General features: G+C 43.4%; 1 protein-coding gene across 4 annotated transcripts in view; it reads right to left on the reverse strand.

Moving 5' to 3' along the window:
* The window catches only part of DOCK3 (dedicator of cytokinesis 3), a 564,947-nt gene that overhangs the window by 84,002 nt on the left and 461,868 nt on the right, over nucleotides 1-19,077 (reverse strand). For all 4 annotated transcript variants that reach the window (XM_047693084.1, XM_047693058.1, XM_047693067.1 and 1 more), the window contains 8 exons: nucleotides 18,945-19,070; nucleotides 9,215-9,339; nucleotides 7,412-7,574; nucleotides 6,768-6,874; nucleotides 6,024-6,195; nucleotides 5,560-5,657; nucleotides 2,866-2,949; nucleotides 1,695-1,795 (listed from right to left, as the gene is read on the reverse strand). In XM_047693084.1, coding sequence (XP_047549040.1) covers nucleotides 1,695-1,795; nucleotides 2,866-2,949; nucleotides 5,560-5,657; nucleotides 6,024-6,195; nucleotides 6,768-6,874; nucleotides 7,412-7,574; nucleotides 9,215-9,339; nucleotides 18,945-19,070 — 976 coding nt within the window. The remainder of the gene's footprint in view (nucleotides 1-1,694; nucleotides 1,796-2,865; nucleotides 2,950-5,559; nucleotides 5,658-6,023; nucleotides 6,196-6,767; nucleotides 6,875-7,411; nucleotides 7,575-9,214; nucleotides 9,340-18,944; nucleotides 19,071-19,077) is intronic.

Raw genomic sequence — 19,077 nt, forward strand, 5'->3', positions numbered from 1 at the left:
TAAGAGCTAAAACTATAAATTAAACTTGTAGACAAAAACGGGGGAAAAGTTCTATGACACTGGATTTAGCAATGATTTCTTGGATATGTCATGTCACCAAAAGCATAGGAAACAAAAGAAAAAATAGATATGCTGGACTACATCAAAACTGAAAACTACTGCACATCAAAAGACACAATCAACAGAAAGAGAGACGATGGGAGAAAATATTTGTAAATTGTGTATCTGACAAGGTGTTAATATCTAGATTATATGTAGAATTCCTACAGCTCAACAATAAAAAATGAAACAACCTGTTTAAAAAATGGGCAAAGGGGGCACCTGGGTGGCTCAGTGGGTTAAGCCGCTGCCTTCGGCTCAGGTCATGATCTCAGGGTCCTGGGATCGAGTCCCGCATCGGGCTCTCTGCTCAGCGGGGAGCCTGCTTCCTCCTCTCTCTCTCTCTGCCTGCCTCTCTGTCTACTTGTGATCTCTGTCTGTCAAATAAATAAATAAAATCTTAAAAAAAAATGGGCAAAGGGCCTGAATACATTTTTCTCCAAAGAAGATATACAAATGGTCAATAAATACATGAAGAGATGCTCAGCATCATTAATAATTAGGGAAATGCAAATCAAAACCACAATGAGATGCCACTTCATGCCAATTAAGGATGATTACTATAAAACTCCTACTCCTCCCAGAAAAACACAACAGAAAATAACAAGTCTTGGCTTGAGGACATGGAGAAACTGGAGCTCTTGAACACTGTTGGTGGGAATGTAAAATGGTGCAGCTGCTGTGGAAAACAGTATGGTGGTTCCTTAAAAAATTAAAAATAGAACTACCTTATGAACCAGTAATCCCACTTCTGGATATATGTCAAAAAGAATAGAAAGGGGCGCCTGAGTGGCTCAGTGGGTGAAAGCCTCTGCCTTCGGCTCAGGTCATGATCCCAGGGTCCTGGGATCGAGCCCCACATCGTGCTCTCTGCTCGGCGGGGAGCCTGCTTCCTCCTCTCTCTCTGCCTGCCTCTCTGCCTACTTGTGATCTCTGAGTGTCAAATAAATAAATAAAATCTTAAAAAAAAAAGAATAGAAAGCGGGGTCTTAAAGAGATATTTGTATCCCCATGTTCATAGCAGCATTATTCACAATGACTAAAAGGAGAGAGCAACCCACTTATTCATCGACCACTAAACAAAACATGGTATATATGTATAATGGAACATTATTCAGCCTTTAAAAGGAGGGAAATTCTGACACATACTACAATGTGGATGAACCCTGAAGACATTATGGTAAGTGAACTAAACCAGACACAAATAGACAAGTATTACATGATTCAATTGACATAAGGTACGTAGAACACACACATTCAGAGACAGAAAGTATAACGGTGGTTGCCTAAGGGCAGCGGGAGGGGGAGGGGTGATGGGAGTTAATATTTACTGGATACAGAATTTCAGTTTTACAAGCTGAAAAAGTTCTGGAGATGAATGGTGGTGATGGCTGTACAACAATGTGAATATACTCAATGCCACTGAGCCCTACACTTAAAAATAGGTATTTTATACTCTGTATTTTACCACAATTAGAAAAAAAATTAAGTAAAAAAAAAAAGTCAGCTGACTGAATGGTGGTTGTCACTGAGATTTTTTTAAGTTTGTCTTTCTATTCAAACCAAGTCCTAATAATGGTGCCACATCAACTTACTTGTATGCCAGGGCTCCAGCAAAGTGTTTCTGGATGTATGTGTCCATTACAGGCCGGAAGTGGAAATACTTGATGTCTCTGAGCAGGTTGATGATGAATACCTGGAGAAGATGGAGGGTATCAGGGTTCACTGGAGGCCCTGGATTTACCTCCAGCAGAAAACAGAACTCTTGCTTCTTTAAGGAATGACAAACTGTCAGTGTTTTCTCTAGTGTTCCCCATGGGCAGAGAATGGAAGATTTCTATTCTGGGTCTATTTCTGTCCTGTCTGCTCTATTCCTATAGGCCCCAGCCTCTGAATTCAGACTTGGGGCTCATCTGTCTGTGCCAATGTTAATCTGAGTTTTCACAGTAATGCTAGGTGGGGTAATACAGATTAGGAGAAAGCGAAACAATACCCATGCATGGTGGCATAAATACAAAGGTGTCTCAGAAAACTTGGAAAATGGAAGAAAAAAAAAGATTATTCTCTGAGCCAGCTCAGCCTATGAAAGGCTGTGCCCTTCAGAAATGGGGCTGGCTGGCTAGGAGAGCAAGGAAGAAGAAAAGCCAAAGGGGCAAACTATGCACGTGTCATTTTAACTCCTGCCTCTGCTCCTCATCTGTTAGGTAGACTTACAGTATGAAGTTCCCCTTGAATGTACGGCACTCCTATGGGACAGGATCTATTAAGCTAAATGCACTGAATGTTCAAGCCACTGTCCATTCTCACTAAGCAGCCGTTGGAGATTCTTGTTCCCAAACAACTGCACACAGGGACAGAGTGTGATGCTCAGACCAGCATGGGTGAGGACTCTCTGCTCTTCCTGGTGGTTATATCCTACTGTGCAGGTAAAAGTACAGGCCACCTAGTTTCCTATATTCATCTCTGAGCATATTGGTGGTGTGTAGGTCTCTATTTCAGGGGCTAGGCAACTCGACTACAGTGATGAGACTGAGTACCAGAACTACAAAGTTGAGGCCTGGACCTGACCAGGCTGAATTATTCAGCCTGGAATCTCTCTGATAAGTTGGTTGGATGGTCTTCCTTGGGTCACCCCTCAGCCCCTTTTATACTGGAAACATCTGTACCTTGTATTGACTCATCCTAATAAACTGCTTCCCTTGGATTTTGGAAAACATGTGACAGAAATAACTAACAAAAAAGGAAGTCAGGAAGGGTTAGACTTACCAAAGACTGAAACACCAACAGGCCATATTTCTCTGTGTTATCATCCAAAATCACAAACAGTGTATCTAAGATGTCTTGCAGAAACTGTAACATAAAAATCAGAGGGCTCATGCCTTAGGACCTTGTACACATGGTCAAACTTCCATACACCAGTGACTTTAATCTCCCAATAAACAATCTCAAAAATCTAAGATCTCAAACCTTACTTAAAAATAATCGAATATTCCACCTCCACCCAACTAAGGGATAACTAGGTGGACTCAGGGTGTTTGTGTACAGCCCAAAGGGTCCTGAGAGATATTTGGAAAGGCTTTTTTCTCTTGGGTGAGTGCTAAACTTCTAAGGAAAGAACAGTGACCTAAAAAACACAGGACACCCATGTTGAATTGCAACTTTGAAGTAATGAAACTCTAAGTGGTTCTGATGCCACATTTATTTTGAGAAAAAGAATTCACTTTTCCAGAACCCCCAAAAGTGCTGTAGTCCCCTTATTCTCTACTGTGGCTTAACTATAAAGGACACTTGAATGAGGATATGGCAGGCTAGGTTCTAGCTACAGAAATCATGTTTTGGTCTAGAAATCAGTATGCTGGGAGAAGAGAGAAAGCTGCTGCTGACGGCTATCGGGGGGGGGTAAAAGATCTGGAAGTACCATTTTGTTTTTGTTTTTTGTTTCTAAGATGCAAAATCTAAGGGAGAAGATGATAAATACTCATGGTTACCAGCAGTCTTTAAAAATCAAATCTAACATTCTGTTGATCAAAAGGCAACTGAATGATACAAAGTTTACAATTTATTTCCTAGCAATGTCCGAAGTTGCAGGCGTGGATGGGAGTGTTGATGGGCCGTATTGGTCAAAGGCTGAAGATTATTGGTGCTAGGTGATAGGTACTCATAGGGTTCTTTCCACTATTTTACTTTTGTGTATGTTTGAAATATTCTAATAAAAAGTAAAAAAAATGTAGCAGATTCTTAGCAGATTCTTTTCACACTCTCCTCTGGTGGCTTGAGATCAATTATTGATACCAAAACCAGATGTGTTGATAGGATATTTTCTTATCTGGAATACAACTCAGTGAAAAAGATTACAGATTTTAAAAATATGTTTGTTTACTAATTGATATTTTAAAATATGTTTAGAAAAAAAAATGCCCTGAGAATAAACTGATCTTCAGTTTCAAAAACTAGTATTAGCAGGGGTGCCTGGGTGGCTCAGTTGGTTCAGTGCCCAACTCTTAATTTCAGCTTAGGTCCTAATTTCAGGGTCACGGTCTGAGGGTCTCGATCTCGGGGTCCTGAGATTGAGCCCATGTCAGGCTGTGCTGGACATGGAGAAGATTCTCTTTCTCCCTGCCTCCTACCTAAACAAAACAAAGCAAAGCATGGAGCACTGGGTGTGCTTGGAACACTGAAAAACTAAAATTAAATTAAAAAAAAGCAAAGCAAAACAAAACTAGTATTAGCTTAAGAGTTCTTTTTAAAAAGATTAATTGATGAAAACAAAATTCAGACTGACTTCATGAAAATACATAGAGGTATACAGACTTCAAAACTGTTTCTTGTTGGAAGACACCGTGTATGTTACTGAGTCAATGGTGCTGAAAAATGAAAGCATCTACAGGGTTATCTTGCTCATTGATTTGGTTTTATGATGACAGAACTAAGAAAGCTCACTGAAGGACAGCTGCCTTCTTGAAATTTAGTTTCTATCCTACAGTCCACTGCTCCTGCTGATCATCAAAGGCAAGTCCACTGTCCTCAGCAGAGTTCAGTCCACTGTGCAGAATCCACCTGGGGGGTTTACACCATCAGGGAGTACCTGCGGGTTTTCTTGAGCTAAAACCAGGTGGGCAAACACTCCACACAATGCAGAGAAGCCCTATGGAAGACAACGGGAGACTGGTAGTGTTGTTATCAGTCTGCTCAGTCCATTAGATGGGAAATGTCACAAAGGTACCTAGAGAAAGCAGTTCAGACAAAGAGTGGGGAAGGGTCCTTAGTACCGACTCTAAGTGAGAGACGGGGCAAAAGCAGCAGCTCTAAGTTAATGGAGAGTATTTAGAATTCTTCTAGATAATCAAGCCAGTAGAGCCAGAAAAGCCTCAGGCTAGATTTGTGGTTAAAGGGTTACAAATAAGGAAAATGAGAAAGAGATCTAAGGAAGGGAGAGGAGGCAGCACAAAGCACTGGGTGTGTTTCTGAGACAGATGCCTTGACCACTGCCCTCTCATTATTGTTGTTTTTCCTAGGAAGAAAAACAATCAGAAAATAGGGTTTATGACTTAAATATAGTTTCTAAAAGGTAAGAAGCCAGATGTGATACCTCCTTTAAAAGGAGAAGCTAACAGGGGTGCCTGGGTGGCTCAGTAGTTAAGTGTCTGCCTTCGGCTCAGGTCATGATCCTGGGGCCTTGAGATCAGTGGGAAGCCTGCTTCTTCCTCTCCTACTCCCACTGCTTGTGTTCCCTCTCTCACTGTGTGTCTCTCTCTGTCAAATAAATAAAATTCTAAGGAAAAAAAAAGAAGCTAACAAAAAAAAAAAAAAGAAAAGAAAAGAAGAACAACTTTATTTCTACTCATCTAGTTGTATTTCAAGACATGGTCTTAGTGGGATACCAGTAGAAATCAAGGAGATGTAAGGACTTCTGCCCAGATTCTTGGTCAGGCAGCATGTATGAATTTCCGGAAGCCATACCTTAACAATTTCTTCCCCACTGACATGCCGCAGCCGCCCTAGGATGTCCATGATCCGGTCTGGAAAAGCCTTCCATTTCAGGAGAGCCAGGAGGTCCACTAGAAAAGCAAGTGCAAAAGATGGTGAACACTGGCTATGCCAAGGATAAGCAAAGCCCAGGCCCTCCCTGCCCAGTGGAAACTGGAGGAGGAGAAATAGCCACAAGCATTACAACAGCCTTTTTAGTGCCCACAAGACCATAAGACACATCTGTGAAAACCGGAGGCGTACTCTGGAGCTGCTGAAACCATGGCAAACCTTACAGGCTGCTATTGCCAAGTGGTTCCTCCAATTTCAGGTGAAAAGAATGCCCTCATTGTGGCATGAAAAAGCAACTAATTCCTTTCTCCCTTAGCATGCATCAGCAACATGAAACCAGCCACTGAGGACAGGGAGGGCAGCCCCCTGGAGACTCTCTTGCCTACCATTCTGGGTGAGTTTGGTGGAGGAGAGCTGTGTGGAGATGAAGAAAGACTCTTTGGTGCTGCGCTGGAAGATGAGGCTGGAGGGGATGTTGGGACAGCCATTGTAGTCCTCTTTGCAGCAGGGCAAGCCCAGGTACAGAGCATGGTTGTTAAACGTGCTATTCTCATCGCACTGTAGGCAAAGGTAGAGAATACAGAATGTTTCCCGAATCACGCCATGTGTAAAAAGCAGGCCGTAGGAGATTTTTTGATGTTGATGTTTGCTCTCATCTTCCTGAGGCTAGATCTTAGACCTCAGGTTCTCTTAGAAGACTGCTTTCCAACTGGAAACTCCCCAGCATGGCTCACGTGCCTTTTAAAGAGAACATGTTGGGGCAGGTGGCCTCCACCTGGTGTGCAGACAACTCTGGGGGGCAGCGGCACTGTGACAGCTGACAGAACCATGATCTCAAATGGCAGGTGTCTGAACGTACTAGCCAAGCCACAACAGCACAGAGGAGTTGGTAATAGACCTCCATTACTTGTGAAGTGGGAGTTGGGAAGCAAAGGGCCTGCTGGCATCACTTGCGAGAGGAAGGCTCCTAGAGGTAGAAGACAAAAGCCTACCCACAGCTATCCTGCTGTCAGCCACCAGTGCACTACCCTGGATCCTTCGGCCTGCCCACTGAAAACCACCTAACTGAGAACCATGTGTGAGAGCAGTCTCAGGGGTGTGAAGGTTTAGGTGAGAGACAGGCTCCATACCTTGTACACGTAGAGCTCATGGATGTCATCTGAGAGAGTGGTGCCATCATCCCGCATCAGGGGTGAGAATGCAAAGCCAAAGAGTTTCTTTTCCCCTTTGTCCTTTGCTGCAACCAGAGCTAAGTGTTAGTTGTTTTTGCCCCTCACTTTGCTTTTTAGCAGAAATTCCATTGTGCTTATCACCTACATTCTTTACTTCTTTGTCCCTTGCTTTCATTAATTAGGTAGTTACCTGACTGCAGGAATGATGAGAAATGTACTGGACCATGTTTCCATTTATATCCCAAGGTACACGGGCTACCTAGACTCAAATAGAAACTAGAATGCTGGTCTTGATAAACCAGAGGCTCTTTAAGAAGCAGTTTAATATGCAGAAAGGAAACACCCAAAGGGGAATGACACTGGTAATTATCCGGTGTCTGGGTCAGACCCTAGAAAGGGCCAGCTCCAGACCTCATGGTTTGAGTCACTGTCTAAAGAACAGCCTCTAATGACATCCCATCCTTGAGTACCCACTGATTCAGAACTCCTCATTTTTCTTGCCCCAATAACAAGAACCCTCTGAGTTCTCTTTCTGAGGAAAGACTTCTGAGACAATAGGATGTTCATATCCTCCAAGGAATGTGGAGAGAATTCTCACTCACTGGAACAATGTCTGAACTCGAAGCGCAGGTGGGAGCCTCGGAACCGGTCGATGGGGATGGGCAATTTGATAATCTCTCCCCACCGAGGATTATTACTGTGGTAGAGGACAAAGGAGTGGTAGGAGCTCCTGTTTGGCTCTCCTGAACCCAAGCTTATGCAATCCTGAAAGAGAGAAGCATAATAAAGTGTCATCTTCCCGGAGGAAGCCCCTGGACTTCTCTGCGGCACTAGGATATTTTCTCCTTTGTGTGGGTCCTATTTTCCCACCAGGCCAAATCTATAAGATAAGAAAATTCTTTTGACTTAAAACTTTTGGAGACAACTGTGTAGATGGCATAAAGAATCCATAGTCAACAATGCTCCTTCTTTTCCTTGGGGCAGAAGGAACCACATACACTGCTCAATAAACTGGAGGGAAGTTGAACAGTGTATCTGAATCACCAAGATAAGCTCTTCATCCTCATTCAGAAAGGAAAGAGTGATCTCCATAGGAGAAGTCAACTGTACGTGACACTTCAGCTGATCAGAAAATTAATTAATTTATAAACTGGAGAGAGCTTGCTTTCTAACCTTCCTTCCAAGGTTGCCCTTGGCTGAGTGTCCTAGATAAGGAAGAACCAGATTTACCTTGACCCCATTTCCAAATATTGCCATGAAGTTGTAGTCCCATCTTCCTGGAAGACAGGAAGTTGCAGGTAATGCAATCAGGAGCAGTTCCCTATCTGCACAAGGGTGCTGCCAGTAGCTGACAGCTCTGCTGACCTTGGTGTTATCCATGCAAACAATGGACATGCCTTAGTCCTTAGGGTAGGTTTTTAAAATTATTTATTTTTTTAGTAAAATCTCTACACTCAATGTGAAGCTCAAACTCAAGACCATGAGATCAACAGTCACATGTTCTTCCAACTGAGCCAGCCAGGTGCCACCCTCCTTCTTCTTAAAGTTAATTTATTTTCTTGAGGTGGGTTTTTAAAATGTAATACAAATCACTGTTTCTACCACCAAATAAACATTCTCCTCTATTTCCTTCCAACTTTTAGGAGATAGTTTTGACTAATTTTACTTTCTTCCTTCCATACAATGTGGATGATCATTCCTGTTCTGCCTTCCTCACAAGGCTATTGTCAACATATAGGAGCAAGGTCTGTAAAAGAATGATTTGCCTTCTATCAAGTGCTATGCAAATGAGGCCTTGTTATTTGCCAGGGACTTCATCATGACATGACTGGGGAAAACTGACATACTGATGGCGGAAAAACAGCACTCCAGTTCTTCACTTTGAATGAGGAGTGACAGAAGACGTACTTCCTTCTTTATACTGGCATTGGCTGGAAATAATCTTTTAGAGCCTGACTCTGCTGTTCCTTGTCACATAACTTGGTACCAGCAAGTGAGTGCCTAAGTCCCACCCTTGACCAAAGAGCAAGTGCAGGTTTATTAGCTTAAAGAACAAAAAGAGTGGGACCTAGTAACAGTTACCAAAAGTAGGCAGCTTGATGCTAGACAGAATGGCAGAAAAAGTAACATGTAGGGCAGAACTAGAGGGAATAGGTCTAAATTGGAGCAGGAAGGATTGAGGTCAGACACTAGGAAGCATTTCTAAACAGTCTGTATGACACTGGAAGTCATCATCAAAGCATACTGCAGGGTTTCCTTGAAGAAAAGAAAAGGCAGAGAAGAATGTACATGCAGCCATTTGAGGGAGGTCTGCCTGAGGAGAATGGATCTCTGGATAAAGTCCATAGAATCACAAAAATTATTTCAGGATTAGTCTCCATTCCAAACTGACTGGCAAATCTTACCTTCAGTATTTCTCCATCTGCGTAAAGCACATACATGGTCACTTCAATATTCTTTTGTACACTCTTTCCCCCTCTCTCGAAATCTCCCTTCTCCAAGGTTAGGTACAGGTCATTGCGGATATCGCCTATGGGGAAAGAAATGCCATGTCTTCATGACCACAGAAGCCACACAGCCCCATTTGTATGGAGGACCAGGCTAGCATTTGGGTCCTCCAGGGTTCAGGTGGGTGCTCGGGGCATTGCAAGCTTGGTTAATAATGGTGGCCATCTACCCATATCAGTGCAGCGGTAGACTAGGTTGGTTAGTCATGTGTTCTCTAAGTCTGAATTCTAAAGCTGTTCACCACACCTCGTCCAGGGTGGGAAAATGTGGGGCAGAGAATCTTCTCTCATATCATAGGTGACTACTCAGTCTCTCTACCCTCCAGGAGAATAGCCGAAATCTGAGCCTTCCAAAGGGGAAAGATTTTAAAATCAACAGGAATAACACTTAGTTTTATCAGGTCTATGCCTTAACTACTAATCCCTTCTCCTTTCCCTCCAAAAAAAAAAAAAAAGGTAATTTCCTTTTTCTTATATAGGTTTTCTTTTTTCAACTCTTAACCCTCTGAGTCTTTATAGAGGATACACTACTTTTTCCTTCTGGAGGCTTAGCTCCAAATCCCATCCCTTCCTGGAGTGCCAGATGGAGGTCACAAGACTGTCATTTTTTTCTTCTTTGTGTGGCATGTGCTCTGGGAACAAATGACTCTTCAGAATCACAGGGGCTAAAGCACGGGGTTGAGGGGACAATCTGTTGTCCTTCCCTGGGCTCTGACTCCCGCCCACTTTGCCAATAACTGCTGTTCGAGACTGGGCTGAAGAAGCTCAAACTGCAAGCTGAAATGACCTAAGGAATGACCACATCTGCCTTTTTTAAGGGAGTGGGGTTGTCTATTCATGTATAAGGGGAGCTCATTTGGGCTGCTCTAATTTTGTAACATGACCAGTTTTATCCATACATTCTAAAGAAGGGCTTTTGACCTTCAGAAAAAAATAGCTTAGTCTCGGAAAAAATCTTCGAAGGAAAGTGGCAAAGGAAAACACGTAAGACCAAAGTGAAGACGTGTTAGCAGCCTGAAGAATTTAACTGAGAGGTGATGGAATGATTAACTTGCAGAACAAGCCAATTCAGAATATTCTTTCTACCTCAGTTCTTAGCAAAACTGGCCCATCTGAAAGTTCCTTTCTTGGAATCACAATAACATAAGCAGGTATTGTTTCTGGTTGGCAAGTAAGCTCTCTAGTTTGGTCAGATACATGATGATGGCTCTTTTTCTGCACAGGCCATCTCCGATTGTGGAAGTGTCTTAGTGTCTCTTATGCATGAGACATGGTAGACCAGGACTGGCATATACCTGGGTTTTGAGGTCTTCACGAGCAGACCTTCTATTCTTCAGGTCGTCTTACTATACCAGGAACACAGCCATGGCTATTTGGTTGCATAATGAAGCTCTTAAAATACTTCCACTCAAGTGGGGGGAAGAGCAGCCTCTAAGAAGCAATTACTTATTCTCTGACAGCCCAGAGAACTTTCTCTAATGTGTGAAAAACATCCTGTTCCCCAAATAGCCCTGAGGCTACCATGAAGGAAAAGGAAAATTCGTTCTGAAAATCACATATAAATGTAACTAACTGCTGGCAAAGCAGGACAGCCTAGGGGGTGTCTAGCCCTGCAGTTCACACAGACTTCTCTCCCGGGTGAGGAGAGCCTCTACTTGGAATTTTCATGAGTCTGGCTTGAATCTGCCTCCTTTGGACATCTCTGCTTGGGCCTTCCTGGCATATCATGAAAATAGCACTCAGAGGTGCAGGTAGGGTAGGAAAGGAGAGCAGAAGGGAAACTCAAATCCACAAATTTGCTACTATGGGCAGGAGATGAATAAAATCAGTCCCCTGAAGTAAAATTCAAAATTAAATGGGAACTTTCCTATAGATAATTGCTATCATAACGGGATAAATGAGAGGTGGTTACACCTTGAGTTTCTAACAATAGAAACAGACACTTTGGAGCCTTCTTTTGATAAAAGTCTTTTAGTTACACATTAGCTTTTCTATGGAATTTAAATAGTTATTAAATTTCTAGGCTGATTTGGCATAAAGCGAATAGAGAATTTTAATGTCTAATCTAGAGAACAGGCACTTTTTAAACTACTACTCTGGTTTAAACCAGCGCTCTCTAGAAATCATTTAAGATAATCCACATGACATGTAAAAGCAGATACTGGCTACCAGCAATAGTATTCTAGCTTGTACAAACATTTTAAATTTCTGTGACTCCATACAAAAGTTAGCCCTAAATAAATGTGTCCTTCAAATGAAACATTTAAACGTTTCCTAGCAATATATGATATAGAATACTCATACAAAATTGGTAGATTGATAATGACAGAATTTGGTCTGTGATGATTTCATAAAGTGAGCCCATGGTTTCTGAGCTGTAACTCCAGGGCATTGTAAATCAAAATGCCAATTTCAAATGGAAGAACTGAGCTGGATATTCCTACAGCTTTCATTCTTTTTAAATTTTCTATAAACAGAATGCCTTCAGTGATATCTTGCTGAGAAAATTTATCAAAACAAGTAAACATGCCCTCTGAGTTACAGAGTGAAGCAGCTTGATTTCATCAGATCTTTCACTGCTCTTTATTTGGAGAACAGACTTGCCTAAGACCAGGGCTATTCTCAGCAGAATGGATATTAGGCTGCTTTATGGGTTGCAATTTTGCAAATTACGGCCTCAATTTCAAGAACTGTGATAGTTAATGTTACTGGGGCCCTCTTATCAAAAGCTCTCTGGGGGATCATTTAAATAGAGCTCTCTACTAATTCTCCTGGAACTAGGAGAAAACCTAAGCAGCAGCCAATGTGAAAGGCCCCCAGGATCTAATGACCCAGGCCTGCTTTACAGATAGCCTCCCAGGTTCCTTGCTCTTCAGCTGTCCCTGTTACATGTTATATCTTCACAAAGCCCACCAGTCTCCAGGAGGCTCCTGTAAACTTCAGGACCAATTGCAAGGAAATTGCTCCAGGAGAGGTTTGAGGATAGGCATACTACAACAAGGATGGGAAAGAGAAGCCCTGAGCAATGGTTTATGAGGTTAGTTTGCAGACCACTGTTTGGCTGGCTATATTCTAATCACCTGGGGAACTTATTAAAACCAGATTTCTAGCACCTACCCCGTGAGATTGTGGTTGCTCTTGGGCAGGGTTTGAGTACATACATTAAACAAACAATCAATAGGTGATTCTGATGCTTCCCAGGGTTTAATGTCAGGGGACCACACCATGGGGTTTGCTGGGAAGATGATGAAATCTGGCTGGGTGTTGGGGCTAGGCAGCTCGTAGGCAGCACAAATGAATGCTGAGAGGGTTCTGGGAAGGAGAGGTTTCTCTGTGGGGTGTGGGAGTGGGTATTATTGAGGGTGGCCCTGCCTCCCTTTGTTACATGAACTCGGCTTCCTGAGGTTAGCAGGGCACCTCACAGCATCAGCAATGCCTTATATCTCTGAGCGCTTAACGCTCAGCTGATATGCACCAGAGTTTCTGCAGTGGAAAGATGTAATGAATGAGGTTGAACTTGTAGGACAACCTCCAAATATATCGTCTCTGTCCTTTTCACAGTCTGCCCGAGTAGCCCAGGCCAGCTGTTGGTAGAGCTGTGTGCCATGAGACTAGGGACTTAAGAGGAAGCAGAGGTCAGCAAACTCTATCTGTAAGAAGCCAGATAGTTCGTATTTTAGGCTCAGTGTTTCACATAGGTCTCTGTTACACGTCCTTTGTTTTTACAACCCTTTTAAAATGTGAGAAACTATTCTTTGCTGGAAGATGGTACAAAAATAAGCTGCTGGCTAGATTTGGCCCAGGTACTAGAGTTTCTGGATACCTGGCTTGGAGTGGTTAGGTGTCAAGAACAGCTTCACTACACCACGATGACACATCAAAAATCTAGATTCTTGTAAGTCCACATAAGCAACTGCTGGGAAGGAGCAAGGTAATGTACCTGAGACCATCTTATTACCTCAGGGATTGGCCTGAAACACTCTGGGGTCTTTACGGGAAGTGAGAGGTCTTAGAAGGAAACTGTTTTTCAGCTACCAGAAATCTTAGGGGGCTGGGAGCACTGTGACAGAGCTGCAGCCCACAGTGACAGAGAACTGCCTGCCACAGTGGCCAGGTGCGACCCTCTGAAGTCTTGCATCCTAGTATGACACCAGAGAAACACAACTCATAGAGCATTTGCACCTCTTTTCTGAGAGCAGACTTGGCCGGTTTCAGAAGTTCTGCGGTCTGGCTCAGGCACCAGAGCATCTGTTAGCAAGAGAATCTCCTGCCAGACATGCCAGCCTTCCTAGGAATTTGGGGGCCACATGGTTCCAGCCTATGTGGAGTTCCATCCCAGGAGAAATGATCCAGGGCAGCCCACACAGCTTTGGGCACTCAGACTTGTCTGGATTCTTTATTATATTCATGTTCCTTCTGTATACATTAGTCACACCACATACTAGGAGGCTTTGGGTTCAAGGATACTAGTATTTAATACTGTGTTATTTATACCTTATCTACTTCTAGATAGGATTAGGAAGGATAGTGTTTTCTTTCCCTTAAGACCGTGTGAAACTAGAGCTAACCTTCTCTCAGCAGACACAGAGGCCTGCTCAGGATGGCACCAATTGTCTCTCCTGGCAGAATAGGAGTGACATGGACATGGTATGACATGGACAGTTCCATGGAGATTTGGAGACATTAACAACCATTCAACTCAGGCAGTTTCAGGCATACAACCAGTAGTTTGTTTTGTTGTAGTTCTTATTTTAAAGAAGAGACCTTCTTCCACCAAAAAGGACTCTTGGGAGGACTTTACTCTAGAGTATCCAGGAGAGATATTCTTTAGAGTACTCCTGGATACTCTAAACAAGTTCTTTACTTTTAAACCATGTCTTCAGTGTCACACTTCTACTGGTTTCTGCTGTTACAAGCCAGTGATGTTCTCTGATCTACCAGGAAGAGAGGAATGGGCATAGTATGACATCATTATATATGGCTATTCCTTTCTTGGGTCAAGGATGTGCTGATCTTCCAGCCTGTTGTGGGACCAGATGTGATCATTCCTAAACCATCCCTTAGATATTGCCAAAGCCTCATTTGACACTCAGACTGACCATAGTCCTACAAATCTACTTGTGGTAAATACTTTCATCACTTCCTTTGAGGAGAGCTTTCTTTTAAAAATTGGAGGGGGAGACAAATCATGAGAGACTGTGGATTCTAGGAAACAAACTGAGGGTTTTGAAGGGGAGGGGGATGGGGGGATGGGTAAACCTGGTGGTGGTGGTGGGTATTAAGGAGGATAGTATTGCATGAAGCACTGGGTGTGGTGCATAAACAATGAATTCCGCAACACTGAAAAGAAATAAAATAAAATGAAAAAAAAAAAAAGTCATGTCTCTGTGTTTGCCTTTTTTGTGAGATGTGTCCAACAGCGCTGAAAAGGCAAGCTTTCTAACTTTCTGATTCTGTGTAGCCTGGGATAAGCACCTCTCATTTTCTTTTCAGTGGAAGTAGCTGGTGTGTCTCCTAAAAGTCTTTCCCTGTAGCTATGCACCTAGTTCTTAGGTTTAGTTTCCTCAGATCTTAATGAACACCTAAAGTAATGCACAGTGTTCTAGGCTGGGCTGGTGGTGGCTTTTTCTTCTTCTTCTTTTTTTTTTTCAATGTCTTGTCAGTTACCCCCAAAAGGTGAGGCTGATGAAATATTAATAATGTCCATGAAGCCCCACCCCAGTATTGCAACATTCCATGAAACAAATGAAGATGGAAACAAAGCAGGCAAAAAGCAGACAGGGCACACACAAAAGCAGGAACTTACACCCAACTATCTTCATCTCTGCACCAGAAAGAAAGGGGCGAGAATGAGGGGACAGCACAGAGAGAGACAAGAACAATTAAGACAAACAGGAAAAGAGAGAAAAAAAACAAAAGAAAACATCACTTGCAGGTCGGTGATGAAGCATGCACTTTTTATCAAGGGTCAAAGCAGAGGACAGAGTGTATTTCTGAGCACAAGGGTAAGAGTCAGAGGGTCCCCTAGAGGGATGTCATGCCTGCAGAGCTGCCTTCTAAGAGCAAGTCGGAGCAACCCAGAGAGGAACACTCCTTGTGCCAGGGCTGAGTCAGGGAAGGACAAAGCCTCCCTAAGGCAGAGTCCCTCTTAGGACATGCTTCTCGAAAGGGGCCCCAAACTAGGAGCATTACCATCACCTCAGAGCTTGTGAGGAATGCAAATTGTTGGGTCCCACTCCATTCCTACTGTATCAGAAACCCCTGGGGGTGGACCCAGCAGTCTGTTTCTCCAAGCCCCAGAGGTGACTCAAGTCAGAGAACTACTGCTTTGGGAAAAACCTAGTCCTCAGCCAGAGCACATTAAATCAAAGGGCGGGTTTCTTCTGACAAGATGGAAGACCATGTCACTCATATGAAACTTGGCCCATATTCCACAGAAAATGAAAACCCTTAAAAATTCAAGACTTAGACAATAAGTTAAAACGTAATTCCCACAGAGCCATGACAGAACTCTATACTCCAGGGCACAGGCTTTATAGGAAAGCTATGAATGACAGAGAGCTGTAGAAGGTGGTGGCAGGGCTCTGCTGGCTCAGGCATGGTCTGCAGGAGGGCATGGCCTCTTATTGAACAAAAGGTTTTAATCATTCCTCTCAGTTTACAGTCTTTGGGCTGGCAGTTTTCTTTTGGCTACTTTATTGCGAACAATGTTAACTCCAACTTGTTCACCTGGAACATTTGTCCTGCTCTAGTCTTTCCTGCCCATTTTCTTGAAAAGAAAAATCTAGGAAAGGAGTTACTATCTTTTGAACTGAACTAAAATGAGTTTGGAGAGAAGGAGGAAGTACCCATGGGAATATGGTGACCAACCAATAAAAGCACCTTGAGTGCTCGGTTTCAAAATCAGACTTCAATTCCCATATCTATTTGTTCTTCTCTAATCAAGAATGTCATCTCCTGGTTCATGAGTCTTCTCAGGGAACTCCCAGGGCAACGGGAATAGCACTCCTGCCTCTTGCTCACTACCAGGGCTCATGAGCAGAGCTGGATGGCTGTGCCATGAGGATCCAGCTGTGGCACAGAGTAGCACATCTCTGGTTCACAGCAGTCACGTGGTGTTTGCCCATGGAAAGCAATGGAGACCATCGAAGAGACCTTTTTAAAAATGGTATGTTGGATACTGGTGTGACTAGAGCCTGGCTGAACTCTGTAACTTAAGTGTTGAAATGATCACAGTAACTGACATAATTCATTGCCTTGTTCATTTCTCTTAACTATGTCCATGTATCAAGAAGTGACAACTTCTTGTAACTTGGTCACACCAACACTATGTGGGCTGAGGGAGCACTGCGGCCCAGGTCCAACATTCCCACAGGTGAAGGGTAGATCGGCTGCAGGCAGCCTCACCAAGGGACTTTGGAGCTTATGGTTTCCCAGGATAGACTGACTGCAATGTAAAACATTCCTGTACACGCTTCCTGTTGCTCCAGAAGCTGCAGGCCAGCCCTATCAGCATGCCTGAGGATGGCAAACTCACTCCGATGATATCTTGGAGTGCATTAAGATGTCTGTCAGTCAGTTTTTAGCTCACGACGCTGGGACTGGCCATCTGCAAAAAAGATCTCTCCTCAAGGGGAGGATGGGTAGAGGAGACAGATGATGCACAAAGGACCGCATCCCGCCTGTGAACCAATCCTTACTTTCAGCTCTAGCACTTAGTACTCAAAGGCAGAAAAGAACAGCTTACTCACAGGCCTCACCTGGACCTTTCAGGATTGCAAAGCATCTGATGATCCCTTCACTGCCCAGGGGAGGGAAAACTCACTTAATCTTAGCTTGTCTCACCAGTGCCTGATACAGCTCATTTCCTCAGACTCGTCTAGCGTACCCAGAAGTCCTTTCTGAACCTGAGTGCCTATGACACAAAGAGATGCGGGGTGCTCCACAAAAAGATTTCTTTCCATAAATGAGGGTTAGAAAACATAACTCTTAAAATCAAGCTTTGCTTAAGAATTGTTTTGACTGAACTTTGTTCCTTTTTAGTATCTGTTCAGTAAAGAGTAAAACCAGTATCTGGTTTTAATCCTCTGATGTGAAGGCTAAGAGGAAAGAAATGTCTAAATTGCAGGCAAACAACTTCTTAAAAGAAAGGAAGACTTTAGGTATATCTCTTAGAAATATGTTACTCCACCTCATGAACCTGGATATGTAACTTAAAAAACAAAATCACCAGATCAATTTTGATAACCACTTCTTCTTTCTTCCATGACATTTTGCTAGGAAGCCAAGACTATGCCTGGGCTCTTCTTGTCCTGACAACCAGGGCTGAGGAATGGTGTCAGGACAGGATGGAAGAAGTGTCCTATGAAGGATATCCCTCTACAATAGTCAGATGGGGGCTCTTCAGAAGCATGAAGTCTCCCTAACATTATAAATGCTATTGATTTCCATCCCATTACAAATGGAATTGATTGAGTGGCCCAGGTTTCCCATCCAGTAGACCTGTGTGTGTGTGTGTGTGTGAGCAGAAGATGAGGGCGGTTCCCAGCAGCTTACTCTGCATCCACAGTGTCTATGCAGAGGGGAAGCAGGCAAGAGAAAACAAGTCCAGGCATAGTGGGGCAAGTTGAAAGGCAGCTGGAAGCTATCACATGGGCCTTCTCTGTGCTCAGCTCATACTCCTACCTTGGGTACATGCTGACAAATATTTCCAACAAGGGGATTTATAGCACCATGAGGAACTTCAAATAGGTGACATATAGAGTGGTCACAAGCAGTGCAGTCTGGCCTGCCCTGGCTCTTTCAAACAGAAGCAAACAAGCTTTTACTGGATCATTAAAACTCAATGAAAAGGGTAGGTAACCCATTCAGAAAACCAGCTATTTGCCTGTTCAGATTTTCCTTTGTTCACATCTCCTCTGCTTATCAGACCACCTGCCCTCTATTTGAGCCATGCCTCTATCCTTCCCTCACTCCCTATAGTCCCCTTGGCTCTGATGACCTATTTCAATCTACTTTCCTAGCTTTGTCTGCATCGACCTGACTAAGAAACATGAACCTGGGACTGAGCTAGAACCACAGTTGATGGTTGATGCATTCCCACTTCCTGCTCTGGCTTTCCACTGGGCATTAGATGAGAACAGTGAACCTGGCTAGGTAGTACTATCCCTAGTGCCTAACATACCATTTGCCCGACTTGTTTTCCAATACATTAAAATGGATCTGCTTTTCCTACATGGATTGGATTCATCAATACTACAAGGTATATATTTTGGTGTATTTTTCGCCCCCAAAGGAAGTTCTTTTGAGCCGAAGAGGGTATAAGGCATCCCCATGAAGAATTCCATGTTGGTTTCTACCATCCAGGCTCTACAGGAGACAACAAAGCCCATCTGCTGGATTGTTATGTTGCATGGGTGAGTATGATGTGGGGGATTCTGGAAAAGAACAGATGCCAAAAAAGGAGCCACTGACTACAGGCTGTAGTTAGCAAGCTGACTTGGATTCAGAGGCTTTTAATGGCTGCAGGGCTCCTCCCCAGCACAGTTCACCATCTGCTCATGAGAGGAGCACCAGACTCCATCCTTCTAACCCCTCTCCCAACCCAGCCCCAAGAAGTGCTGCCTACCTGGCATGATGACATCAGGAAATCCCAATTTTCTTGTAATTGCCAACCCCCTACCAAATATCATGGGGTTTTCTCTCCTAATCTGTTCCATGTCTCCACGGAGAAGCTGCAGAGAAATGATAAGACCTGCAAA

The sequence above is a fragment of the Lutra lutra genome, chromosome 1 (genome assembly GCF_902655055.1).
Source record: "Lutra lutra chromosome 1, mLutLut1.2, whole genome shotgun sequence".
NCBI lineage: Eukaryota > Metazoa > Chordata > Mammalia > Carnivora > Mustelidae > Lutra > Lutra lutra.